Source organism: Motacilla alba, chromosome 1 (genome assembly GCF_015832195.1).
Source record: "Motacilla alba alba isolate MOTALB_02 chromosome 1, Motacilla_alba_V1.0_pri, whole genome shotgun sequence".
Lineage (NCBI taxonomy): Eukaryota > Metazoa > Chordata > Aves > Passeriformes > Motacillidae > Motacilla > Motacilla alba.
The window spans coordinates 64,604,372-64,630,029 of record NC_052016.1 but is presented as its reverse complement, the minus strand read 5'-3'; the positions used below and the strand labels follow the sequence as shown (position 1 = coordinate 64,630,029).

Sequence of the window (25,658 nt, the reverse complement as noted above, 5' to 3'; positions counted from 1 at the left end):
AGAAAGAAAGAAAGAAAGAAAGAAAGAAAGAGAAAGAGAAAGAAAGAAAGAAAAGAAATGAAGGGAGCCTCTAAGAAAGCTGGCATATGACTATTTACAAGGGCATGTAGTGAGGGGGCAAGCAAGAATAGCTTCAAACTGAGAGCAAGTCTAGATTAGATATGAGGAAGAAACTCCTTAGTATGAGGGTATTGAGGCACTGGCACAGGTTGCCCTGAGAAGTTGTGGATGCTCCATCCCTGGCAGTGTGTAAGGCCAGGCTGGAACTGGATGATATTTAAGACCCCTTCCAACACAAGCCATGCTATGATTCTATGAGTCCATTCACTGCAATTTTATTAATCCCATTCAGGACAGACCTTTATGCATTTGAGAAACCAAAGTGTTTCTCTGACGAGAGATTTTTCTCAGTTGAAAATTTCTCCCTGCTTAGCAGATATCAGCAATATCACTGCTCTTTCCTGGGTTTACTACACCTGTGGCTCACCAGTAATTTATGAAGGCTTATTATTTCTTGTGTAATGAAGCACATCTCTTTGCAAATACCACAGAAGGTGCAGGGAAAGGAAGGACCTATTATTGTCCAGCTGGGATTAGTAACAAAAAGTTGTAGCCAAATGCTGGCTCTGCAGAGGACTAGGAATGCCCCAGAGAGCAGTGCTGCCAACTTCTGTGGTGTTATGATGAGTCCCATGGTATCTCACATTTTATTTAAAGGCCTAGAGAGATCATTAACTGAAAACCTCTGGTTTAAGTATCTAGAAGTTCCAAACTTTCTAGGCTGTGGATCAGTATTGGATCTTCCTTTTTAATCATGATCTCACAAAGTGCATTTTAATTAAAAGCACTAACAAGACTACTTAATCTAGCTGTTTTACCCAGTCCAACAAACAAAGATGTAGATTACTTGCTACAGTCTTACTAGTGATCATTGACTCCAGAGATCAGTTTGGGATCTGGACCTCATGGCTGTAGAAAACCCACTTGAACAGTGATCCAACTTTCTCCAAAGGGCTGCAAAGATGCAAGAATAATTTCCCACTTTTAGCCAATCTTCCTACTCCTCTCTTTGTACCCTCCTCTCTTTTACCTTTGCACTTGTTCTGTTCAGTTCATCTCCAGCTCTAAATGCATGAGTCCATCTCTTCGCTCATTTGTAATTCCCACTTGCCTGACATGGCCAGATGTTTCTCTCTTCCCTCACTCATACTTATTTTGCAGTACATACTCTAGTCCCCTGTTACCCAGATCTGTCCCAGGTAAATTGCAGCATTAAGCATTTTGGACTTTTCCTACTAAGATGTCACATTGCATTACGGAAAGGAATATTTGGAATTTGGAAGAGATCACGTTGTTACAATAATATCAAAGCCTGACAGATTTTAGGTTCATTTTACTTGACAGCATCTCTTTGGAGAACAGGAACCTTACATAGCTTCTACATGATATTTTGACAGTTGCTAGTTAATCTGGCCCATTGAGACCTGTTTCTGCAGGTCACCTCTTTAAAGCAAAGGGCCCTTTCTTCCTCTACATTTTGGGTTGCATTTCTTCTACCACCAGCCATGGCATGCACCAATACCAGCTGACTTGGCATATGTACAAGGGGAGACAGGAAAGAGAAGATGTGGCTCTGCACAGACACCTCTGATGGATGGACTTCAGTTGAGTTGGTTAGGAAGAAAGCCATCCCAGTAAAATGTAGTATAACTTTGATCAAAAATAGTAGCAATTCTCAGATATTTTAAAAATTCACAAAAAAGCCATTTAACATCTTATTAGTGCATTTGGTTTCTGATGAGGTGAATTTTTCTGATACTTTGGGTTTGCCAGTAACTGTTGCCTCAGCTAAATACGATCAATCAAATAATACATTTCTTTTAGTGGTTCTACTTTTTTTTTTTCCTAATTGAGAAAAAGGACTGTTACAATACTTTTACAGATACTGTTCTTTAAAGATGCCAGCAAAGAAGTGACTTTTTCCTCTAATCAATATTTTAAAAATTACTGTATTCATGCAATACTAAAAATGAGCAGAGGAAATTTTAGTCTCCAGGGTGAAGGAATGAAGAAAATAAGAAAAGTGCTGGTTTCTGGGGAGATACCACCTGGCATTGATGACTGACTTCCACACCAGAAATGGAAAATGCTGCTTGTACTTCTGGTGCTTTGCAGCTGAGGTTACAGACTTGAACTCTGCATAGCAGAAGAGATGCTGATGAAGCTGAGTGTTTTATACATGTTACACAATCTTATGTATGTTGCACAAAGGTATTGTATGCATGCATGTACATGTGATATATAAATCACTTAGGATATTCAAGGATTATTGTATACAGGTAAACCTCCATGTAGGTGGGTCACTGATGGCTGCTCCTTAGGAGTCAAAGTGCCTTTTATATTTTCACTCAGATTTAAACAATCAGCACTGGCATTTACAGACACATGGCTGCATCACTGCTGTTGGCATTTGAACTAGGAATTGCATTCAGGCTCAGCACCACTGTGAGAACTTGAAAAAAAATCTGTAGGATTTATGAAGAAAATGCCATTGCTACTTTGAAACAAACTTGACAGTGTGCACATGAATCCCTCAATTTGTCACATTCATTAGCAAAGAAAGGGCTGATACGAGTGGTTTAAATGACTATGGTGATTTGAATTGGTCTGATTTATAACAGGCAAATTTTGTTCATAAATGTAAAGTGCTTTCTATAAATGTGAGGATAAACCACTTTTGAACAAAATTCCATTGCACCTTCAATTGCAGGAGAGCATTTATCCAGCTATCTCTCTAACCTTGTGGTGGATTAGAGGGCTGAGTTAATTTTTCTTTTAAAAGCATGCATAATACTGAAATACTTGCTCAGTTACTTTTGCCTTAGATAAAAATGGATTTTAAATGGGAATACATTTTTACCCCTTTATGCCTTAGAAGGCATAAGCAAATGATGACATAAAGCTTGTAATTTTTGACCCTCACATTCAGACACAATTTCTTGAGCAATTTATCCCTTATGTGAATGGAAGGGTGTTCAGAAGAGCTGTATCTGCAAGCCTAAACCTCCTTTTCTCCCCTCCTTCTGCTTCCAGAATATTCAGTATATGCAAATAGACACCTCTGTGTGTTTCCACAATTTAACACGTTTAGCAGGTATTTTCTCAGCTTCTGAAAAATAAAATGTGTTGCAAACTTACAGATAACAGGGTTCTACAGAGCTTAGTTAGGTACTTCCAGGCCTTTTAGAAACAGACATTTTATTGAAATTTGCAGAGAGTGTGTGCCTTTGAAGAGATAAGTGTGAAACAGTCCTTGTACAAGATTTTCTGAGTAAGCCACGACTTATGACATTTTATCTGCAGGTGTTGAGCAAAACGTGAGTGCAAACACTCCAACCAGCAGGGAGTAGTTTGTAGGATCAAGGTTTTACAGCACAGACATCTCAAAATCTTTCAACAAAACATTATGAGACAGATGACTATCTCAGAACAACATAGGGAGAGTTATTGCTTTTTATAATGTTCTTCCTTGACTGTTAAAAATGCTCACTAGTCTCCAGACAAATTTAAGAAGGAAGATAGCCTCTATCTGACACATGACAAAGAAGCAATGAAGGAAGAGGTGTTAGGAACTAGCAACCACCCAAGTACCTCCAGAGAGATACCTGGTTGACAAGTGTGGTGGGCACTTGGCTGTTGCAGAAGCAGCCCAGCAATCACTTGATCCAAGTGCTATAAAGACATGCTTGCACAGTTCTTGCAAAAATAAATTTATAAAACTTGCAATGCATCAAATTTTGGAGGGATGGATAAATAAACAAAAGGTTGCAAATTATTTTGCCCACTGAAAGGCAAACAACAAAAAGCCAATAATCGTAATGTTAAAACAAAACAAAACCACAAACCACAACCAACAAAACAAACCACCTTTCTGCATGCTGGTGTTCAAGGAGTCACACACTGGATCCACCAGAGAACTGGATAAAATGGTGCAGTATCTAGTTCTTAAGTCTTTCATTTCACATCCTAGAGGACAGTTCTCTTCTCTTCTCTTCTCTTCTCTTCTCTTCTCTTCTCTTCTCTTCTCTTCTCTTCTCTTCTCTTCTCTTCTCTTCTCTTCTCTTCTCTTCTCTTCTCTCTGCCATGAATCTAAACCCAAATAAGACTAAAAGAAGATGACTCACCTCCAAGTAGCTTTGAATCCACTTGGCTTTCAAATTTATGAATCAAATCCCACAATATACTTGTCATGAAAATGCTATACTATGGATATTTGTCATTAGTAAGCAGCTTATTTTCTTGAGACGGCCTTTATCCAAAACAAGAGCAGGACATCGTGAAACTCCCCTGAATCTAAGATTCATTCACCAAAGTAAAACAGCATCACTGACTAGAAGTATTTTGGGGGTTTCTGCAGCCCCCAAAGCTTCAAGCAGGAACTCTGCTGGGTGTGTTTTTATCTCCTGGCATGAAACTACGCCACAGACTGGCAGTCGGCTGGACACGTGAGAAGGTAGAAGATTCACGTTTGAAAAGGAAGCTTTTAATGCTTTAGAAGCTTCAGCCACCCTTGCATGTCTCATGACATAAGAACAATCCCCAAACCTGCAATTATGAGCTTAGAAACTGACATTAGAAAAGGCTCTGCTTTCTGATCATTATCTCCTCTGACATGCTGGCAATGGCTGATGATTCTTGGAAATAATGGCAGTTAAGAAGGCACCTAAATCTCCACCTCAAGCAGTATCTCTAGTTTCTCTAATGTGCCAGGGTGAGAAGGGCTTCTAAAAACAAGAGGGCATGAAGGCCAGCATGATTAAGAAAATGTAACCCCTAGATCTCACTTCAAACACTAACAGAAATGATCTTTCATTGGAGGTCAGAAATAACATTGAAGCTAAAGCCACTCTTGAAGGAAATTGTTCTTTGTGCTCTGCTTAGAATCAACCACCTTCACTGTTATAAATAGGGCTCATTCTCTTGAAGGCTAAATATGAAAGAAAAAGCACAGAAGTTTTATATTGGAGAGGGCGCTGTAAGGAAGGTCACTTTATAGAAAGCATGAAATGTAATTTGGAGAAGAATGCTAATACAAGCTATATCAGATTGGGAGGAAGCTGAAAACAGCATATGTTCTAATATTGTCTTTTATTGATTTTGCTGCCAACATCCCACTTCAACAATGTTACAGCCGCACTTCAGGACTCTTAATGGAGGGGGATGAAGAAAATCAATATACAGAGCTTGCTTCTGCTCCCATTGAATTCAATGTGAGTTTCATTATTAACTGCAATGAGCAGAGGACAGAGTTCAGACTGTTTCATCACTTTGTGTTTGTTTATTCTTTCCCTTTTTATTTAACCTCCTAAGGGGCAATGTGTACTTCTATTCTATGTTTTAGAAAAGTCCCATTTAAATAGGGCAATCCCCTATCAAACTGTAAGTCTGCATGTTAGAAATGATGCCCTGTTTTATGAAATCTAATGAAAAATTATAGCCTGTATCCTGAATTGAGAAAGTTATAATAAAAGATATAGGATTTGAAATAAATTCTAATAACAAAATCATTCTTTTCTTAAAAATATTTTCATTCCAATATGAAGCAAATAAAAGCAGTTTAGTTTTCACTGACTTGTAAAATATTACTTTCAATGTACATTGTTTTCTCAATTACAAATAGATGGGATGCACCTGAGCATCTTTTTGCTATTATTTTAATGCTATTTACACAAAATGAAATATGCTAAAATTATCTCCAAGAATTATAAGCATCATCTTCATTCCAACAACATGCTGTTAATTTTGCTCTAGCATGAATGCAAAACATTTTTCAACATGCTGTCAAAAGGAGACACTAAGAATGTCAATAAAATAGCACTAAAATAAATGTAAATTTAGACTGCTGTCACAAGTGGCTGCTTGGTTTTGTGAAGATGTTAGGTTGCTATAGCGTTTTCCATAGCAACTTTGCATCTTATTACATAAATAATCCCTCAGTGTCCTTAAAGCTTACTAAAAACAGGATTAAATCTATTCTCATATGTAATGATCCTGCATAAAACCTTATCAGTATGAAATACCCAGAAAACTTGATAAATTGTAATCTAGATAATAGTATTTCTGGCAGTGGAAAAGCATCAAAGCACAACAGACTTGTTTCGTAGTAAACAGGACATTCTCCTCCACCCCATATTAGGAAAATGCCTTTGAAGAGCCTGTTTCCTCCAAAATTTGGAACTCAGATTAACCCCATCACTGCTGCATCCCCAGGACCAGCAGAGACCTCCATCCCGCAGCCTGTGTGTTGCACATGACCCAGAGGAATTGGTCCAGTACCTGGGACAGGACAAGGCTGTCTGTATTCCCCAGGGAACTACATTCTGTTTCATCAAGACTTTTGTGCTAAATTCAGCTGCACAACAAGCATTATTAGAGACAAATGGACTTAAAACCAGGGGCATAAAATTAGACCCCTGCCTACATGCGTCCTGAACTTCAGCCTATTTTTGTAAAAGCTGTGGGAAAAATGGAATGCATTTTATGGCACAAAATTGGAGCTTGCCTGATGATAACAGCTCTGAACTGGCATGCTGTGAAAGACACTAGAGCAGACTTTTCCCAGCACAGAGGAAGTAATCATCTTGTGCTGCTTTCTAGTGATCAGCCCTGATGGTTCCAGGGAGCAAAGCTGATTGTCTGCTGTGCCCAGAGCATTTCCATTCGAAGGGAAGTTACTCTGCTCACAGAGCTCAAAAGAGTTGTTCAGCTGTCTTCTGTGGCCAGAGAGGGGACAGTGACAATTCAGAGCCCCACATTTTAAATATGTTCTTTTCTTTGAGAATGCTTCTAAAACCAGGTTGGTGGTGTCTGTTGACAGGGTTAATTTGTTTATCACTGCAGGGCTGCTTATGATACCAGATGCCTTTGGCTTTGAAATGGTACCACTTTATGTAAAGAATAAAAAGCAATGCTAGCCCATTAATTTCTAAAGTAAATACATTTTGTTACTTCACAATATGTTTATCAATAAGTGTTAAAAAGGACAATAGGCAAATAATGGGTTTGTTAAATACTAATAAAATCTGACGTCAAAAAGCTATGGGATGGAGAGTAATGACAGAAAAATAAATCAGACTTTTGTTTGAAACAAAATGTCCCATAATTCAAAAGGTTAGTCTTACAAGAAAGGAAGGAAAAATTATCTGATCTCTGAGATCAGGAGGAAGAAGAAGACCTGACATGAGATCTGCTGTGACACTTGTTCAGTTGGAAACAAAGGAAAAGCAAAACTCAACTCCATACAGCTGGGGCTTGGTGATTTCTATTCAAAGTTTTAACAATATAAAGCTTTCCTACCAGTTTAATCCACCTATAAACCACAGTTCCTGTTCCATATGTGTATCACTGCATTCATAAAAGCCTTAGAGAAAGCAAAAAGAGGATTGAATTGCAGAGAAAGGATGAATAAGCATGACACAGATCACTTTGGTGTTGTTTCAGGCTTTCCTTGAAGACTTGCCAGGCTTGCAACTTTCAAGACAGACTTGTAAACAATATCTCAAAGCCTGTTTTATGCTGTGTGGACCAGGATAGGATTTTCAAATACTAAATAACTAAACACAAGGACTTATACTCTTCTGTGAGATGGACTGCCCACTATTCAGCCTGTCTCTTACAGCAAGTGACATAGCTGATGCTGCAAACAGGACAGATCAGTTCAGGACAGCATTCAAGACCCAACTTCAGTGTTTAAGTTTGGCACCTACTTTAGGTATGTTTGAAACTGCTGCCATGGAGGATGTCCTTCCTAACTTGCAAAGCAATACCAATCTCACCATGTTCAAACTGGGCTTGCATTTCGCAACTTGCAATTTGTTATTTGTTACACAGCCTCTGAAACGTCATTAAGCTACTCCATCAGAGGTAGCACAATGGTGGTGATTTGCTCCAGGGGTCCAGTGGGTAGCCTATTGCAATTGTGTTGAGCTGGAGGGACTCCTATACCAAGAAACTTATTATCCATGTTGACAGAACAGGTAGTGACTGAATGAAAGGAAGAGCCATTGTCTCCATTTGATACTGGAGAACTGAGATAATACAAATTCATTGATTAGTCCAGGCAGGGGATATGTAGCAATGGGATTTGGCGTAGAGCTCTGGTATCCCAGTCAAACACCATAATCACACAACTATCTTTCCTGCACCCCTCTCCAAGCACAATGCATTTCATTCTTTTCTGCAACACCAGCTCCAGTCTCTCGCTGAAGTTGGAGTTGCTAGCATTAACAGCATGTTGCTGGGTACTGCAAAAGCAAAAGATTAACCCACCTTGCCTTACAGTAAAATAACAGGTGCCTTGCAGGCATAAAACAAACTTCAGCTCTTCTTTATAAAACACATCTTTACTAATTCTTAAAATCACTTTTGAGGCTTTTACATGTGGTTCCTTACTCCCCATGCCAGCAGGTGGGAGAGGAAGCATCCATAAATCCTGATCATTCTGAAGATTTTTGTACATCCTCTAGACTCCAGCATTGAATCTCTTTTTTCTCCCCTGAGCTAATGCTCCAGTAGCTGAGTCTTGACTTTCAAATATATTAACTGACTTGCCAATCATCATTAAATTTTTTTTTCTTAGCAATCTTCCAGCTTTACTCCAGCAATCCTCTTGTCTCTTTCAAACTCCAAAATCCACATTGCAGAAAAATCACTGTTTAAGGGCTGAATTTTGTGGGGGGAAAAAAAAAATGCTGCACCCATAACTGAAGATTCACTCAGTCTCAGGTCGGCCTTTTTCCAGCTTTCCCTGGAATGCAAATGACTTTTAGTCTGTGAAACTGTGAGAATTTCCTATACACTAGGCACTTGTGGCAGTTGAACCAACTTACTGGATACCCTAGGGGGTTCTTCAGGCTATCCTTGCAGAAGTTTGAGATGATCTCCAATGTAACAAACAAGTAGTGAAGCTTTCCTTTTCCTTGAAGATTCAGCTTGCAGAATAGAGTAGGGCACTCACTGAGCCTGGGGAGAATGACCTGTAAAACACCTGGATTAGCAGGTCTATGTGTAGGAGGCAGTGGCCCAGGCCTGCAGTGTTGGCTGGGGGGTGGAAGACAGGTTTAGGAGATTGGAGATGCCAGTTCTCATTCCAGTTCTGCCACTGAGTCACTGATATCAATAAATCAAGTTCATGAATAGCTAGCAGAAGCACAATTTGCAGATGAAAGAAGAGGATTTGAGTCTAGAATAGAGCGACAGACTTTGCAACAAGTCCAGGTGGACCTCTTCTGATTGTTGCAAGACCAAATTTTCCCAAACAAAGGTCTTTTTCTAACACGCACCATGATTTACGTCTTGCATGACTTAATATGTGGCATGTCTTGAAGAAAAATGCAAACTATTCTTAGTAACAGCTTATTCATCCCCAGATGTTATTGTGCTCTAGAGTGTCAGCTACCTGTAACATTCCTCTGTGTCCTGCTTGCAGGTGGAACAGACTTAATTTTCTTCCTAGCAGCTGGCACAGTGCTGTGTTTTGGATTTAGTATGAGAAGATTGTTGTTAACACACTGATATTTTAGTTGCTGCTAAATAGAGATTTCTCTAAACCAAGGAGCTGTCTGTTCCCCATGCCCTGCTAGTGCAGAGGTGCATAAGAAGCCTGGAGGGAGCATAGCTAGGACAGGTGACCCAAATTAGGCAGAGGGGTATTCCATACCACAGAGCTGCAAGTATGCTCAGTACATAAACTGGGGGGAGTTGGCCAGGAGGAGTAAATTAATGCTGGGGACAAGGTAGGCATCGCTCAGAGGGTGGTGAGCAATTGTGCATCACTTCTTTCTCTTGGATTTTATTTCCATCTCTCTCTCCTTTTCATCATCATTACTACTACTATTATTATCACCATTATCATCATCATTATATTTGGTTCAATTATTAAGCTGTCCTTATGTCAACCCACAACTTTTTTTTTTTTGATTAATTAACTGAATTTTTTTCTGATTCTCCTCCCCATTGCACTGGGCTGGGGGAGTGAGCAAGCAGCTGAGTCACACTTAGTTGCCAGCTAGGTCAAACCACAACACTCTGAAACCCCAAGTTCAGCAACTCTGGACAAGCATTCAAGCACAGAAGTACTTATTCACAGTCTCAGGGCTTAGATGTGCTGCAGTATGTTTTCAAATGCTGGGGCTGGAATCCATCCTCTCTTTCTCAGGGTGATTAATAGGTTTATCTTCAGATATCCTAGAGGAAAGTTTTCATTCTAACCATCTAGCTGTGAGAAGATGTGATGTACTCAGTGTGTTTTCTTCTAGGAAAGAAGAAATTATGCTGGGAGATTCTTGAAACTGTGCTTTACTGAGACAGAATGAGGTCTTAGAACACATTCTAAATTGTTGAATTAATTAAGCCTTTTTGTACTAGCAGTGACTTAACCAGGTGAACCACTGAAAAAAAGACCTGACACAGGTGTTGAAGCCTGAGGGAATCTCTGCCACTTATTACAGCTTTGGGGCCGTAACTTCCCAGCAGTCTTGCTCATGCTGTCAAAAAGGGCAGGCTTAAAAATAATGTCCTCAAGAAAAGTGTTGGAATGGCAGAACACACATTGCAGAGCTCTGGAACCATACAAATCAATTAATCATGTCTCATTGCTTCAGCTACTTTTGGGTTTAGACTTTTAAAACTTTATGTGTGCATGCTGTCCTTGAATTGAAAAGGCACAATAGCTTCATGTTATTCAAGTCTTGCTCTTCCCAAGAAAGTTCTCAGGATTTTTTTTTAAAGGGGTTAAAAATAAAGAAAGTGACAGTGTTTTCTTACTGTGCAAGATGGTTTCTTTGTGACAAAAGACTCTTTAAAGACATTCTTCATACAACAGAAGTTACTGGGAATACAAATAGCCACTCCAGTGAGATAAAGTGGTGGCTCTGGAATGACGTACTTAGAGAAGAAAAAAAAAGAAAAAGAGAAGGCAGCTAACTCAAATAGTAATTAAAAAAAAAAAAAAAACAAAACAAAAGAAGGAAAGAAGAATCACATTTCTGTACATAAGCATAATAATAAAAAAAGTATCTTTTCAGTTTATTTTCATTTACCAATGTTTTACACCTGATAGGTCTTTTGGTTTAATTCCAAGTTCCCTCTATTGTCATTGACAGAAGAACCAAATGCACTTGCTTTGACTGAGAGTGTAGTGTTGAAAGAAGAACATTAATTTGAGAACTGGATGACTATGTATGCAGCAGGATGGATCAACTCCACTGAGCTTAAGAGAATGATGAATGGCACAACAAACAATGATGGACACGTACTCAAGTGGATTCATATTGCTAAATTTTGATTTAGAATGCATCACATTACTGGGTTTGCTCAAGTGCCCACATTGTAACAGTACAAATAACTTGAAATTGTTTGTGATAGAATACTATAGAAATCTCAGATATCAAAACTTTTGACAGTAATGTCTTTTTTCATGCATGAAAATCAAACATACTTTCCTATCTGTGGTGTTAAAAAATGAATGACCAGCTCTGTCATATCAGCATGCATACATTAAACCTGCTGAATTGGTAAGTATTTGCAGCTCAAAAAATTCCTGCATCTCTTCTGGCATGCAGGCTATATGTATTTCTGGCTCTACCTTCCTGTTGTTAGTTCTAATGACTTCTCTCCATGAGAGTGGACACAGTCGATGTAAAATTATTAGACAGTCATAAAAATTGCTGATTTCTAGCAATTCCTGGTCTGCAACGACCCACTGTCTTAGCTTCAAACACTCTGCTAATGGCATCTAGAAAATAAAAATCAAAAAAATAAGCCTAGCAAAAATTAAGGCTGCCCTTTACGGGTTTTATTATTGCATTTTTCTTCCAAGAAAAATATTAAATCTCCTCTCAAGGGAGATGTCACAGTAAAAATTTCTTTGCTAGAATGACATTCCTTCCTTTGGTCTTTACTTCTGAGGCCCTTCAACCTCACACAGTACCTTGTCACAGAAGGAGCCAAGGAGTTCTCCTCTCTGTAAGTTTGAATTCAAACCTTTTGACTGGCATACAAAGACTTGAAATCATTGAATGGATTAAATTCTTTCCTTTCTTACTATGGTGTCTGTATGAAAAGGACTAGATCAGGATTACCCTAGTGGAGACTCTCAGTTTATTTCCATATTATTCCTTCCTTCTTTATTTTTCTGAAGTTCACTGCTGCCTGGCAGTTTCTAGTCATGTTTTGGCTTCAGCTCCTGAAAATGTCATTCTTTATATGAGTGTCTAAACAAGCAAACCCTTGTTAGCAACTCACAAATTATTAGCCAATGCCAAGAAATAGAGGAATGAATACATCCAGATCATGTTACCAGTTAGTAACTCTGGCAGCTTCTGAGCCACCTCTTGGTGTCCATCCTGGATAGCAGAGTATTTGTAGAAGGCTGAAAAAGCTGTTTTTCTTACTCACATTACATGCACCCTTGTTCTTGGACTCATGATAGCCATCTAATGAGTGTCTAATTCATGCAGAATGCAGTACCATACTGTGAAATAGGTACCCTTATAAGGGCAGTAGGCAACCAAAAAAGCCCCATTGTTAAAATGCTATTTCTTATAGAGATTGGAGATTATTATGTCTTTGTTGAAAGAAAGGTACAGCTTAGAAAATATTGACCAAAGCATAACTTGAACTGGTCTCATAATAAAACATTATTTCTACCACAGAATGAAATGCTGTCATGCAAAGCTGCAGAGAGTGCAGTAAGGAAACATAATGCTTCCAGCCAAGGGCACAACTGGAGAATTTTCATCATTATAGAACATAGCAGGTGACAGACATCTCCTAGAGACAGCTTGCATCATTCAAATAACTAATTTATGAGGGTTTAAAATAAGATTCTGTCTTATATAATCAGGTATTGAAATGTCACTTCTCATATATAAGTTTTTGTTTGCTTTTACTAAAACAACACTTGCATGTACTTACCTGAATCATCTACTCTCAGCTTTTTACTGGGATTGTCACCACTGTCATCATCAGACATTTCCATCTCCTCTTCCCGGCGGATTCCCATGAGCTGTTCACTGTGAGCATTTCGGAGCTCCTAAAAGCCAAAATTAGCTTTTGTCAGTATTAACTTCCATAAAGTTATTATGCATTATTTAGTATCTGTTTTTAATACTGATCTGATTTTAATTATACATCATTTATCATTGTAATCATATTTATTTGTGTATGAATATTTATAAAAAACAGAAGCACAGGGAATTATTCCTGTGAAAGAACTGAGTTTATCAAAGGTAACACTCAGGGAAAACAAAAGAAAAAGTGACTTTCCCTGTTATCTTTAGGCCTGCTAAACATAGGAAAAGTTTTAACAGCAGGGATAATACTTAAAACTGGTGTATAAAGCAGACTGATAAAGAGATTGTCAGCTTGCTTAAGGGATAGCTAATTCTTGCTTCCCTCTGCCACTTGGGATACAATTCATTTGGTCAAATGTAGGTGTCTCCAACATACAAAGTTGTATTAAGTGAAAGGCACCCTTAAAGTGCCTCATTCTCTCTGCTGATTGCAAAGGGAGCAGGGTGCAGACAGTGCAGATGAAGAGCTGTGTTATTTGTAAGTGCCTAATGCTGGTCAAAGGAATCTCACCCTCTGTCCCTATGCCCAGATTGCCTTGGATTTAAAAGACCCAGTCCCACAACGCTGGCCTGAAAATCCTTGCATCTTGATCCAAGACGAGTGGCAGCAGGGACAGCTCGGTCTCCGGGTGACCGCGGCAAGGGCAGGCAGGCAGCCCCTGCACATGTCCCCAGGAAAAGGATCAGCCGGCACGCGGGCTTTGTAGGAGTCTAGACGGTCTTTGTTCTGGGTGGAAAAGCTGGCGCGGGTGTAGCGGCTGCCTTTTTAATGGCAGCACTGAGAAGATTGAGAGGACTCTATTTTGTCCTAATAATCCTGTCAGGTGTAACATGGGGATGCTGCACTGTGATTAGTGTAGGCTTTGTCCACCCGCAGACAGCTAATTTTTCTGCCAACAAAGAGCTTAATTCCCAAAGAGGAGGTTTGAAATCTTTGAAACAAGGGAGAGTCGTGTGGAAGGAGGAGACAGCATTGAGGAGTCCAACAACAGCTCTGTGCAATTAACAATAATCTGTCAGAGAGGGGCTGCGTGAAAAAAAGAGAAGGCGTTTCTCTTTAGCTGTACTCTTGGTTCATCGGCAGATCTCAAATATTCTGAAAAATGTATCTGTCCTCATTAATCCCAGAAAAGGCGAGGAACCTAATTAGTGGGTGTTTCACAGGGGAATAATTTCAAATTAAAAAAAATATTAAAAGGCTAAATTGTCAACCAGTGTCAAATGAAATCAGAAGCATGTCTGGAAGAAACTGGCAAGCCATTTCTGAATTCCTTAGTGGAAAAGGCCCCCTGCACATTTTCCTGGGCAAGGATACTGCATATATGAGCAGACATCCTCTTACACTTACTCCCTCATTAGTGGACAAATGTCCTTGATGCATCAGTGTCTACATTATCAGCAAAGTCAATGATTTTCTATGGAGAGTGTCTATGTGTATGAGTCTTTTCTTTGCCTTGGGTTTCTAGCAAAGCTTTTCTAAATTCAGGAAAAAACTGGAAGGTGATCAAGGAATTCAACAAATCAGCACATAATATCATGGTTAGAAGATACAATTTAAATAAAATATACCATTTGGTTTATTTCCATCACATTTCATATCTGAAAAACAGGCATTTCCAAAATATTTTGGTTTAACTAGATGCTTTACATAATTTTGAATTGTTTTAGTTGTTGTCCTCTTAAAATCAAAAGGCAGTAATTTTTAAAAAAAAATAAGTGAGAATTAACATTTCTGGAAAGTCCAACTCTTACACATTTCAGTTTATTAAACATTTAGAAACCAGCAAATGAATGACACACCACATCCCTTTAGAGAAAGTTAGTTTAAGAAGGGATGATCTTAATATAATTAAAATAATCTACTAGCAAATAATATTTTCATATTTCTCTAAAAGATAAGACAAAGATCAATCCCCAACTTCCCAACTTTCCATTGAACAAAGGCATTATCCACAATGTATATGAAATATTTGTGAACAAAATGCAAAATACAGTTTGTACTAATAAATTATGCTAACATTTTATTTTAAGTGTCCCATTATTGAAGTAGTTTTGTATTCACCATAATAGCACTGATAATAAAGTATTCATTTGGTATTCATGTAGATGTTACATTTAGTGCCATTGGTATTCAACTGTAATTTAGCATTAGTTAATGGACACTTAAAATGTTATCCAGATGATTTATATCACAGCACTTCAATGTTTCTCAAACTAAGTGTACAACACTTATTTTACAAGTGTACTACAAAATAATTAAATAAGTGCACCTTACCTTCTAAAGTTTTTATTCTGAGACAGAGCAAAATCATTTAGAGGACTGTGATAGTAACAATCAACACACTGTACCACATGGCGGTAAACCAAGTGTATGTAAATTGCTCATATTAAAATTACCAAAAAAAAAAGGAAGAAGAAAGAAAGAAAGAAAACAAAGACAGCGGTACTTACTTTTTAAAATACAGGCTCATAGCGTATATACTGAATTAAAATCGAAAGCTGGATGACCAAAACACAGGATGAGGTCTAGCACTTCCTTTGCTGCCACTCACAGCAAGGGGAGTTAGAATCCCATTTCCTCTGCTCATGCTTATGACAGTCACACATGCATGGTCCCACACTGCTGACTCTGTGTGGTTGTATGATTACATTTATACTGGTTTCTTTGCAAGCATAATACTTAGAATCAACACAAGTGATGTATCTACTTTTTTTAAAGATAAACATAGAACAAATGGGAAGGAATAGGTCACAGTTACGGACTTAATATTCTTAAGTCATTATTTAGGAAAGAAATTTTTTATTTTATTTTCACTCAAAGTCATCTTATAATGACCATAAGATGGCACAGTGAAAAAAAAATCTTTGCCACAGAATTCTTCTTTTAAAAACAGATCACGATGACTCCTAAATTTCTTATTTGAAAATATTGTTCCTAATTTCACTATGTCAGTTCATTATTTTAGATAGTAAACATAATCTTCTAATGATTTCCCAAATTTTGCATGAAAAATAAAAACACATTGCTCCCTGTCTTCATGTTATTTAACGGCTATTACCATAATGAGAGGAATGGGAGCAATTCATACTGTAGACGAGACTGCAAACGGCCAGTTGATTAACAGCTAAAATGGTAGCTGTAAATATTGCCAAATACACTATGTCCAGCTACAATCACACTCGTTCTGTGTCAATCCAGCTGTGAGATGATGGATAGAAAGTAAAAATAAAATCACCAACCTCAGAATGCTTTCGCCAAATGTCTATGTTCTTTCGCTGGGCTTTCGAGAAATGGTCCCAAGCTTTTTGTCTGGTAGAAGCGTTGAAAACGGCGACAATCTGCTCAACTTTGGTGAACAAGGAAGTCAAACAAGACAAGCAATTTATGTTGTGATCACTATAGAGAAGCAAAGCAAAGACACTAGGAGTCTATGGATGATGTCATTACTGAAACAACATCATCAATATCCATCCAATGACGTGTCTTTCGTACTTACATTGTATCAATGTTGGAGATGTCTCCCTTCAAGTCTGTCTCCATAACTTTAGTCTACACAACTCTTAACTATGCACCAAGAACCAGGCATGCAGTTGCTTCCCCGTGATGTCTGCTACCACTCCCTGTGCTGGCACACACACAGTGTGTAGCAATAGGTGTGTGACCACAGAAATGACCCTCGAGACATCCACCTGACACGTGTTTTCCCGTGGCAGCGGCGTACAGACGAACGGGCTGCATGGACAGAAGCGTGGAGGGCAGGCAGGCTCTGCCTTGAAGGGATAGTGGGAACTTGTCATCAAGTGGGAAGGGCTAAACCTTCTACCTGGAAGAGGCTAAACTTTCTACCTGCAGGTACATCAAACCCTGCACTCTGTGGCTGCAGCTGCTGCTTCTCGTCCACTCTGTATCAAAGGGCTCACCTGTGGTAGATCAGAGCAGTCTCCACGGCCTATGTATGGTTACTTACATGAACAGACACTTTTTTCTTTCATACAAGTTGAAGAATAGATGTGAAATGGGCTTCCCTCATTCAACTCTAATGAATTTGTTCTGAAGCCAAACGTCAATATTTCGATCAGTTTTCTAGGATAATTAAGATCCTCAAGTTTTTAGCTATTCATCTCATCTCATCAGTTGAGAAAGCTTTTCTCTCAACACTCTTTGATTTTCCCTCCACTTCAGTTACAAGTAAAATTGTCCTTCCACAACAGTGACCTGCCCAAAAATGATTTGGCCAAGATGTAAGTCGCCTTCATCCCCGCACAATTAACTGAAGAAAACACCAATACATCCAAATTTTTTACAAACAACCTTGGCTGTGCTCATGAATGAGCAGCTGTGCCAACCTATGAAGTCAAAATGGAAAACACTTCAACTCTTTGACAAGCTTCTTTGCTATCTATCTCTTCAGATTCCTGGGTGGGAACAATGTCCTTTCTTTACCAAGTTGCAGCTTGCAGCACTTCTTACTCCTCTCACTGAAAAGTGGTGGTGGGAGTGCTATATGACCCTCTGCCCTGGTCCCTTACCTTGCTGATCTAGAGCTTCTCTCACTCTTCCCTTAAGTCAGAGATGTAGAGAATCTTATAATACATAGCAACCTACCCTTCCTAAAATGGTGAGCTCACCTACTGAAGCAGTATCTTTCACCTCTAGAATGGAAAGTTAATCTCTCTCATTTGCGCACATTTTTTCTATTCTCTGTTTTTTTACTGCTTTTGAAGGCTGCTTTCAGATTCCAGAAAATTACAACATTTTGAATAGAAGTTTTTCTTTCAGGGGTGATTAATTACCTTCTAAAGTCATAGAAAATAATTGTAGTTCATTTTCTTTTAAAATGAATACGTATAGGTAGTTTACAATAAAGAAAGTCTTTCAGACCTACAGTGATGATCTTATCCATTTGTAATCCATTCAACTTTTAAAGGTAGATGTGATAATTTCAGCCCATTAGAACTTGCTTAAACTAAAGAGTGGATGTATCAAGGAAGTAATGCTGTGTATATTTTTTCAATTAATTTGAAAAGAATGAAAATGGTAAAACACTCTATTATTATGTATATAGAAATTGAGGCTAGAATTTAATTTCTGTCATTCTGTTGATGACCCAGGTGCTCAGAAAATTTTGCTTAATTAACAATCTGTTTTCAGTTTGCAAGTGGAAATTCAAGTAGAAAAGATTCACAAAGATATGAGGAAGAGCTGGTTTGCCATTTTCCCCTAATAAGTATTAATAAGATCATCTGAATTTTGAAAAACATTTGAACTTTAGAGTGTTTAATTTTCATTATATGAACAGGTGCTAAGATTTATCAGAAGTCATTATCTGATCATTTCAGCAACTTTTCTCAATGGAAACACAAGCTAGGAAGACGCTATAGCTTCTTCTTGTATAACTGCAGTAGACAAAGTGAAAACTAAAAGGATCTTCACTTACCTAACTTTTTGGAATTAAAAAAGTGACAAGAGGTAGGATAGTATGACTACAACATGCTAAAAATCAAGGCATTTTAAAAAAACTTTATGAAACAGGTAGCAAGGGATAATAAAAAGGAAGATGCAGAGGAGAATACTAAATTAGTATGTATCAAGGACCAACATACCAGTGCTCTATTCAAACAAAGTGTCAATGTATGTACAGCAATTTCAATATTCACAGCGATCTAGGCTATGAAGCTTTGCAAATTCCACCATAAAAGGCCTCCAAGAATTACATTAGAGCTAAACAGCAGCCAAGGCCATGGTTTGACAGTACAGGGAAGTGCCTCCACATCTTTTTGTACTGCACCAAAATCCTGCATTCATGTGCTATGAGATGGCAATTCAATGTAAACCTGCTCTGCCACAGTTGTTCTTGTTGCACCAAGACTCATTTGTTTTCCCATAAGTACCCTGGAAGCCTGAAGCTGGCATAATGCTTGTACTCTGTGAAATTGGAGGGCAAGACATGATGTACCCACTCCTAATCAGGATCAAATTTGTATGGGTAAGTGATCCAGCAGCACACAGCCCATAGGGATGGTAGATTCACCCCTAAGGAGAAGCCATGAAAGGTTTATATTAGCTGAGTAACTCCCTAGTCAGCTCATTTTTTGTCTGTGTCTGGGTAAAACTCGGCCAAAGAGAGGCCCCATATTTTGGGCTGATACCTTCATAATCTGAGTCTCACTGCTGACCATGGTTTTCAGATAATTTCTGATCTCCAGGAAGAAATTTCCAAAACTATACAACAGGTCATATCTATCTCTCCAAGGCACCTTGAACTCCAGAATGCACTGTAGTGTCAACTGTGACTGGTAAGTAGAATTATTAAGTGACATGAAATATTCATTGTCAAACATCTGTTAGTGAGTTCTATGCTATATCAAATTTTCATTGACCATATGCAATGCTATTTCCTTACTAAATCAGGATTTAAAAAACCACATTGTTCTGGAAGGGTCTATAACATGTCATGTTTTTCCCATCAATATAGCTTACAGGATGTATGTAATTGCATCTTTCCTAATGACTTATTCTGGGGTTGCTAATTTACATGGCATATTTCAGACAAAGGATTATTATCTAATTGTTTTTCTGCTCTGTTATGAATGACCAGAAGGACCCAAATAACTAAGCGTAGAGTGATATGCCAGTGCAATACACTTTATTAGAGGTGCCAGCTCATAGTAAGTATATTAACAGCAAGTTTAAGACTCGGTTTCTGCTGCCATAAACAATGCTACCTGGAAAAAGTATTGCTATCAAGTATAAATGTAAAAGCAACCATAAAAACTAGAAAAAACAGCAAAAATCCCTTAAACAGTGCCTGTGGAAGTTGCATAGAAGATTGTATTAAATGGAAAACCAGAATATCTCCAGGGCAAGAAAGTATTTGACAGAGGATATTTGAAACTTGAAGTACCAAAGAAAAACAGAAATCAATGAGAACCAAAGTGTAGCCTCATCCGCAGGTTAAGAGGTGGAGAGAATACTTTTACTCTGCATTACATTTATCAAGCAGTCTATTTTACATACATGATTGAGTGAAGGCTGAAATTTATCTCTGGGTACAGGAGTTAAGAAGTACTCAATTTTTCCTTTGCTTATTACATCATAAGCTGCCATGCATATTATTTTATACTATTTATTATAATATATATAATTTAGAATAGAAAAAGAATCAAAGTAGAAACAAACAAACAAAAAGTGCTAGAATAAAAACAAAAGTCTTGGCTGGCAGATAAAATAATCGGATTTCATGTAGAATTTTACTCCAAATTCCACCAATTAAGGACACAGGATGAAAAGGGCTTTGCACTAAATTACTGCAAGTGTCAGAGTAGAATATATGGCAATTTAGCACAGAAAAATTCTGTAAGACTGTGACAGTTGACATGAAGGGTAAAAGAAAAATTCAACCCATAAAATTACAGTGTAAAGGAAACTGTTACAGTAAATGTATAACACGCTTTTCAAATATAGAGTCACAGCACAGGGAGGATATAGAGTTGGCGTGGTTTGGGTCAGAAGCCCTGTTGCTGAATTCTGACTAAGCTGCAGCCTGCCAATCGATTTGGCTCCAAGCCCAGCAAACCAAGGAATTACAGTAGTCAAGGCTAGATGCTGTAGTGAATGAATTAGAGTCTCCAGGTCAGTTTTGGATAGGGAAGAGAATATTTTTGGCAACAGTCCTGAAAGGCATTTGGTAATGAGATGAACAGAACTTAGCATTAAGTGCAAGGCTAAAATTGTGCATAGGTAAATGACATGTGACATGGGTAAGAGAAATGGCAGACAGATTGCAGACTAATGAAATGTATTATTTTAATTAATTTGAGCCAAACACTCATTCTTTTGGTTATGGTACTGCTTACTTTCAAAAAAAAGAATTTGCCTTTCTCACTTTTAGAGCTGAAAACCTGCAGTGTCTCCCTGTTACTCAATTCACATGCCACAGACGGAGAAACAGATGTGATTGCCTTTGACTAGCAGAGAAAAAACATAGGAGTTGGGAATATCACCCTGGGGAAGACTGCAGATAATGCAAGGGATGGGTCCTAAAGTAAAGCACACCACAGCTGGATACATAAGCAAAAGCCATTATAGATTTGTTTAATGAAGATACAAGTTTTGACAGCTGTGCAAAATACCTCATCTGCCACTCCGCTTTGTTTTTGGTTTTGTTGGGGTTTTGTGTTTGGCTGTGTTTTTTAAAAATTTTTTTTAAAATTCACAGTTATCTGCAACTCCATCAGAGAAATTTGGTCTGCGTGCTGCCCAGATGCCTGTAGGTTCCTTAAGACAAGGTGTTAAGACATAGAGTGACAAAGGAGAAAACCATAGGACTTCACTATTATATCCCCAAATTCCACCTTTTGGGACAGACCGAGAGAATCTGCAGTGATTTATCTCGCAAATCATTTTGCTGTGTGGGCGGCCAGCTTGCAAGAATGCCATTTCTCAACCTGCCCTTCCACCAATAACTACATCTGTCCTAGCAATCAAAACCAACCAGGGACCATTCTTGTTCCCTGAAACCAGTGGGCACAACATGCTGAGGGTCCTTGCAGCAACAGCGCTTCTCTCTTCCCAAAAAGATGCTTTTCTGGGAAATTACTTGGCCTGCATCAAACTCTAAACTGTATCACATTTTGTGGGAAAACACTACCTGACCCAGAGCAACAACTTTCTAACAGCTGAACAGTATGGGCCAGCCTGCCCTAGCTCAGCTTAATTTAATCCTGCAGACAGAGTCAGGGGGGTCATCCTTTACCAGCAGTCTCACCTTTTCTGCTCTCATCCTGGTACAGAGGTCTCAGCAGTGCAGACAGCAATTACAAGACTTACCAGAGGAAGAAGGATGCTTTCCTCCTACCCTGTCTCACCTACCTGAATACTAGAAAGAATGTCCTTTCTCTAAATTATTTCTACATTTCCCTTTGACTAGGTCTACAGCATTTGAGACCAGCAGGGTGTGTGTCTGGGTTCATGCTTGGTCCCTCTTTCTGTTCCATCTGGCCCCAGTCAATCTGCTTGCGTGGGTTATTAAGAGGCTGAGTGAATGTCAATAGTCTATACTATATAGTCTATGCTAATAGTCTATACTATACTGGGTGATGCAGGAAGAAACACTTCTTTCTAATACAATAACAAGATCCTTCCACATAGACAAATAATTTAAAAAAAGTATTTATACCACAACATTTACTATAACCCCATGTCTTGTAAGAATATCAAACCCCTGTGTCAGCAACCATTGTTTTCCTTTCTCTTTCTTTTAGCCAAGAAACCCAGTAGGAAACAGTGGAAGAGGGAGCAGTATGGGGATACTAAAAGTGCCCAATTTACAGGTTTCATACTAAAACCTGAGCAGTAACTTGTCTGAGGCATGCATATCAACAATTGATAGTTCTAGAAATAGAATGCTCCCTGTTAAACTTTGAAATAAAAAAAAAAATACAATTTAATTAAAGAGACCCCAGTTTGCCCTGCAAGGTATTGCTAGAAAATCTGTCTACAACTTAAGCTTTGAAAATCTTTTAGGTTATGAAACCGTGGTTTAATTTACAACAAAGAAACTGACAGCTTGGTGTAACTGCAAGAGCTGGCACTGCGCCACATGATAAATCACTTGGACTCAACAAGACCACTTCACCTTCATGTCATTTCTCAACAAACAGGAGCCTGACATCAGACCAGCACAACACAGGAGGGCAAGTACAAATGTGCAGTACCTGCTCTTTCAACGCCACCACCTTACATTATGGAATGGACTTCATGGACCTTGTGTTGACAACCGGAAAAAAAACCTAGGAAAACCTCATCTGCCCCCCACCTACTCAAAGGAAGGTGAAGTGAATGCTGCTTTCTTTGTCAGCTTGACAAGATTATAAACTATTCCCAAAGTATTGCAGTTCATTAGCTATTCTTTCTTTTATTTATTGTTAGGCTCAGCTTTCTTTTCAGTTCTCAGATTTAAAAATAGCAAAAGTGGGAACCACCATTTTTGGTAAATCTGTCCGAAAAGAGAACTCCCAGGGAACTGCAATGTAGAAACATGATAAATTACATTAATCCATCACAGGTCCCATAAAGTGAAGTAATAATTATGCAGGAATCTTGTAGATTAAAATATTCCTAGGAGATCAGCAGGACTATTTTTGGGGGGACATAATATGGTTTCTTTTGCTGAAGAAAAAGGATCAAGATGTGGATGAGCAGGTTTCAACAGCCATAGACTGCTGGCAATCAAAGCAAAAAATTGTCTCACATACTTCAGGTGTGAAATTTACTTCTCCATCTGCTGCCATACCTTATGTTCTCTTGCCTGCCATGGCTTCTTCCTTCTGTATTTTTGCTCCTTCTGTGTGTGTCCATCTTTTTCTCACATAGTCTATCCCTTTTGAAAAGTCTTTTCTTGCCCCATAATATCTCTGTCATCATCACAAACTACACCATTTATGGAAAATTCAGTGATTTGACATGAAGCATGACTAGCACACACTGAAGGGACAAGTATTTCAATCACTCCTAGTTGCATAGGATTATTCATATTTATAAGGTTTATTCAATCATTTATAAGCAGTCTGAACAGCTTTAGATGTGCAGACCACATGGCATGCACAGCCAACTCATCCTTTTGGGCAAAACCACCTTTCCTTCTTTGCCTAATGACCCTTCCCTCATCCTTTATTTCCACAGAACATTTACAGCTCAGTTCTGTGATGCATCAGGCCCTTACCCCTGTCTCTACTCAGCAAGGCAAGTCAAATACAGATTTCCACGTGATTAAAGCACATGCTTCTTTGCCTTGAACCTTGTGTCATCATCAAGGAGAAATGCAGATTCCAGACAAGTGGCACAAGTTGTCAAAATAGACTGAAATCTTTTGGAAGGCAGTGCTTTTATTTTTCTGCAAAATACCATGAATTTTAATGAACTACAATAAAAAAAAAATAAAAAAAAACAAACACACCCTCTTAAAAATAACAGAAGAGCTTCTGTTGAAATTCTGTCCATGCTTCAATCGATACCAAGATTTGTATTGACTTTAGGTGGAGTGAAAGCTACAGACAATGGAAGGAATGCAGAAATTCAAAGAAAACGAAACAGAGAAGAATAAGCTATGCAAAATACTATAAATTACAACCACAAAGGGTTAAACTGCCAAAAGAAAGAGAGGAACTACAAGAACGCAAGGTAAAATAAAAATGGTGTCTTTCATCTCTATTCTCTGCCACTGCCAGAGCATCCTGTATAGAAATGCTTTTGGGAACATGTGTATATGAGATAGAAAATCTCATCTATAGAAGGACAACTGAAAAAAGAATAAAGACTTCCAGCTGAGCTTTACTGGACAAATTATCAGTATAGAAACAAGCCAAGAGCACACTGACTAAATGAGCTAACAAAAGGAACTGGATGGATTGCAGAGGTTATTTCATAAATATTTTTTTTCTTTTTTAGAAATGCATCAAGGTAGAAAGTAATAGTGGCAACTAATGACATGAATGATTAATGTTTGTATTATAGTGGCATTCTATGACACCAACTGAGAACTGGGCTGCACTGTAAAAACACATTATATGACTCAATCTCTTTCACAAAGAGCTTAATGATGACCTGAAAATTGCACATAAAGTAAGCTAATATTTTTGAATTAGTCAGTGGCAAATGAAAGAAAGACTGTAAGACTGGACAATTAAAGAGCAGGAAAATCATTTTAAAAGTTGTTATTAATGGGGAGCAATTCAAAGAATACTCTGGAAAGCAAGATTGTATATTAAAAGTCTGACTGCTAAGAGAATTTTAACCAGCATGCTTTTAATATCTGTAATGAAACTGGCTTCATTTTTGGTACTGAGAATACTAAAAATTGGAAGGATTTTTGGGAGAAAGTACTGAAGTATGGAATTTAAAGGAAATCAGATGAGAGTGATTTTAGCAATCATCATTATATCAATGTAAATTCTATCTTTCTAAAGCAAGAGAGCAACTTCTGAAGTGAACCTGTAAAGAGGAAAACAAAACAGATTCTATCTGTGAAGGCATTGATAATGTTAAAACAGATTAAATCATATCCAGGGAGATCAGGGAATGAAAATGAAGAAACATGAAAGGAGGAGAATTTTATTCAGTCTATTGAGAATGCTTTTCCCTTCAGAATTATTTAAATACTTTTTTTTTTTTTTCATTTGGATAGGGGTGTAATTCATATCAGATACGTACTAGCTAAAAATAAATATTTTTTTTTAAAAACTATTTGATGTAATCTAATATACCATCGGAGTCCTTTAGTAGAAAGGAAAGGAAAACTCGAGGTGACAATTGTGAGAGTCCAAAAATGGGGTACATGACAGACAGCCTTCTCCCCAAACCTTTGATTCTTCCTAAATGGACAGGCCTACTGAATCAGCTCAAAGTTGAATCAGGCTTCACTTCCGGTTTCACAAATAGGGGTCGAGATGCTTAGCAACAGGCAAAGCGGGTAAACTGCATAATCTCATAATCCATAGAATCATAGAATGGTTTGGCTTGGAATG

General features: G+C 38.2%; 1 protein-coding gene across 10 annotated transcripts in view; it reads right to left on the bottom strand.

Annotated features, from left to right (window-relative positions):
- The window catches only part of ENOX1 (ecto-NOX disulfide-thiol exchanger 1), a 353,080-nt gene that overhangs the window by 49,835 nt on the left and 277,587 nt on the right, over positions 1–25,658 (bottom strand). For all 10 annotated transcript variants that reach the window (XM_038138455.1, XM_038138516.1, XM_038138544.1 and 7 more), the window contains 2 exons: positions 16,374–16,480; positions 12,976–13,093 (listed from right to left, as the gene is read on the bottom strand). In XM_038138455.1, the coding sequence (XP_037994383.1) occupies positions 12,976–13,093; positions 16,374–16,480 (225 nt within the window). The remainder of the gene's footprint in view (positions 1–12,975; positions 13,094–16,373; positions 16,481–25,658) is intronic.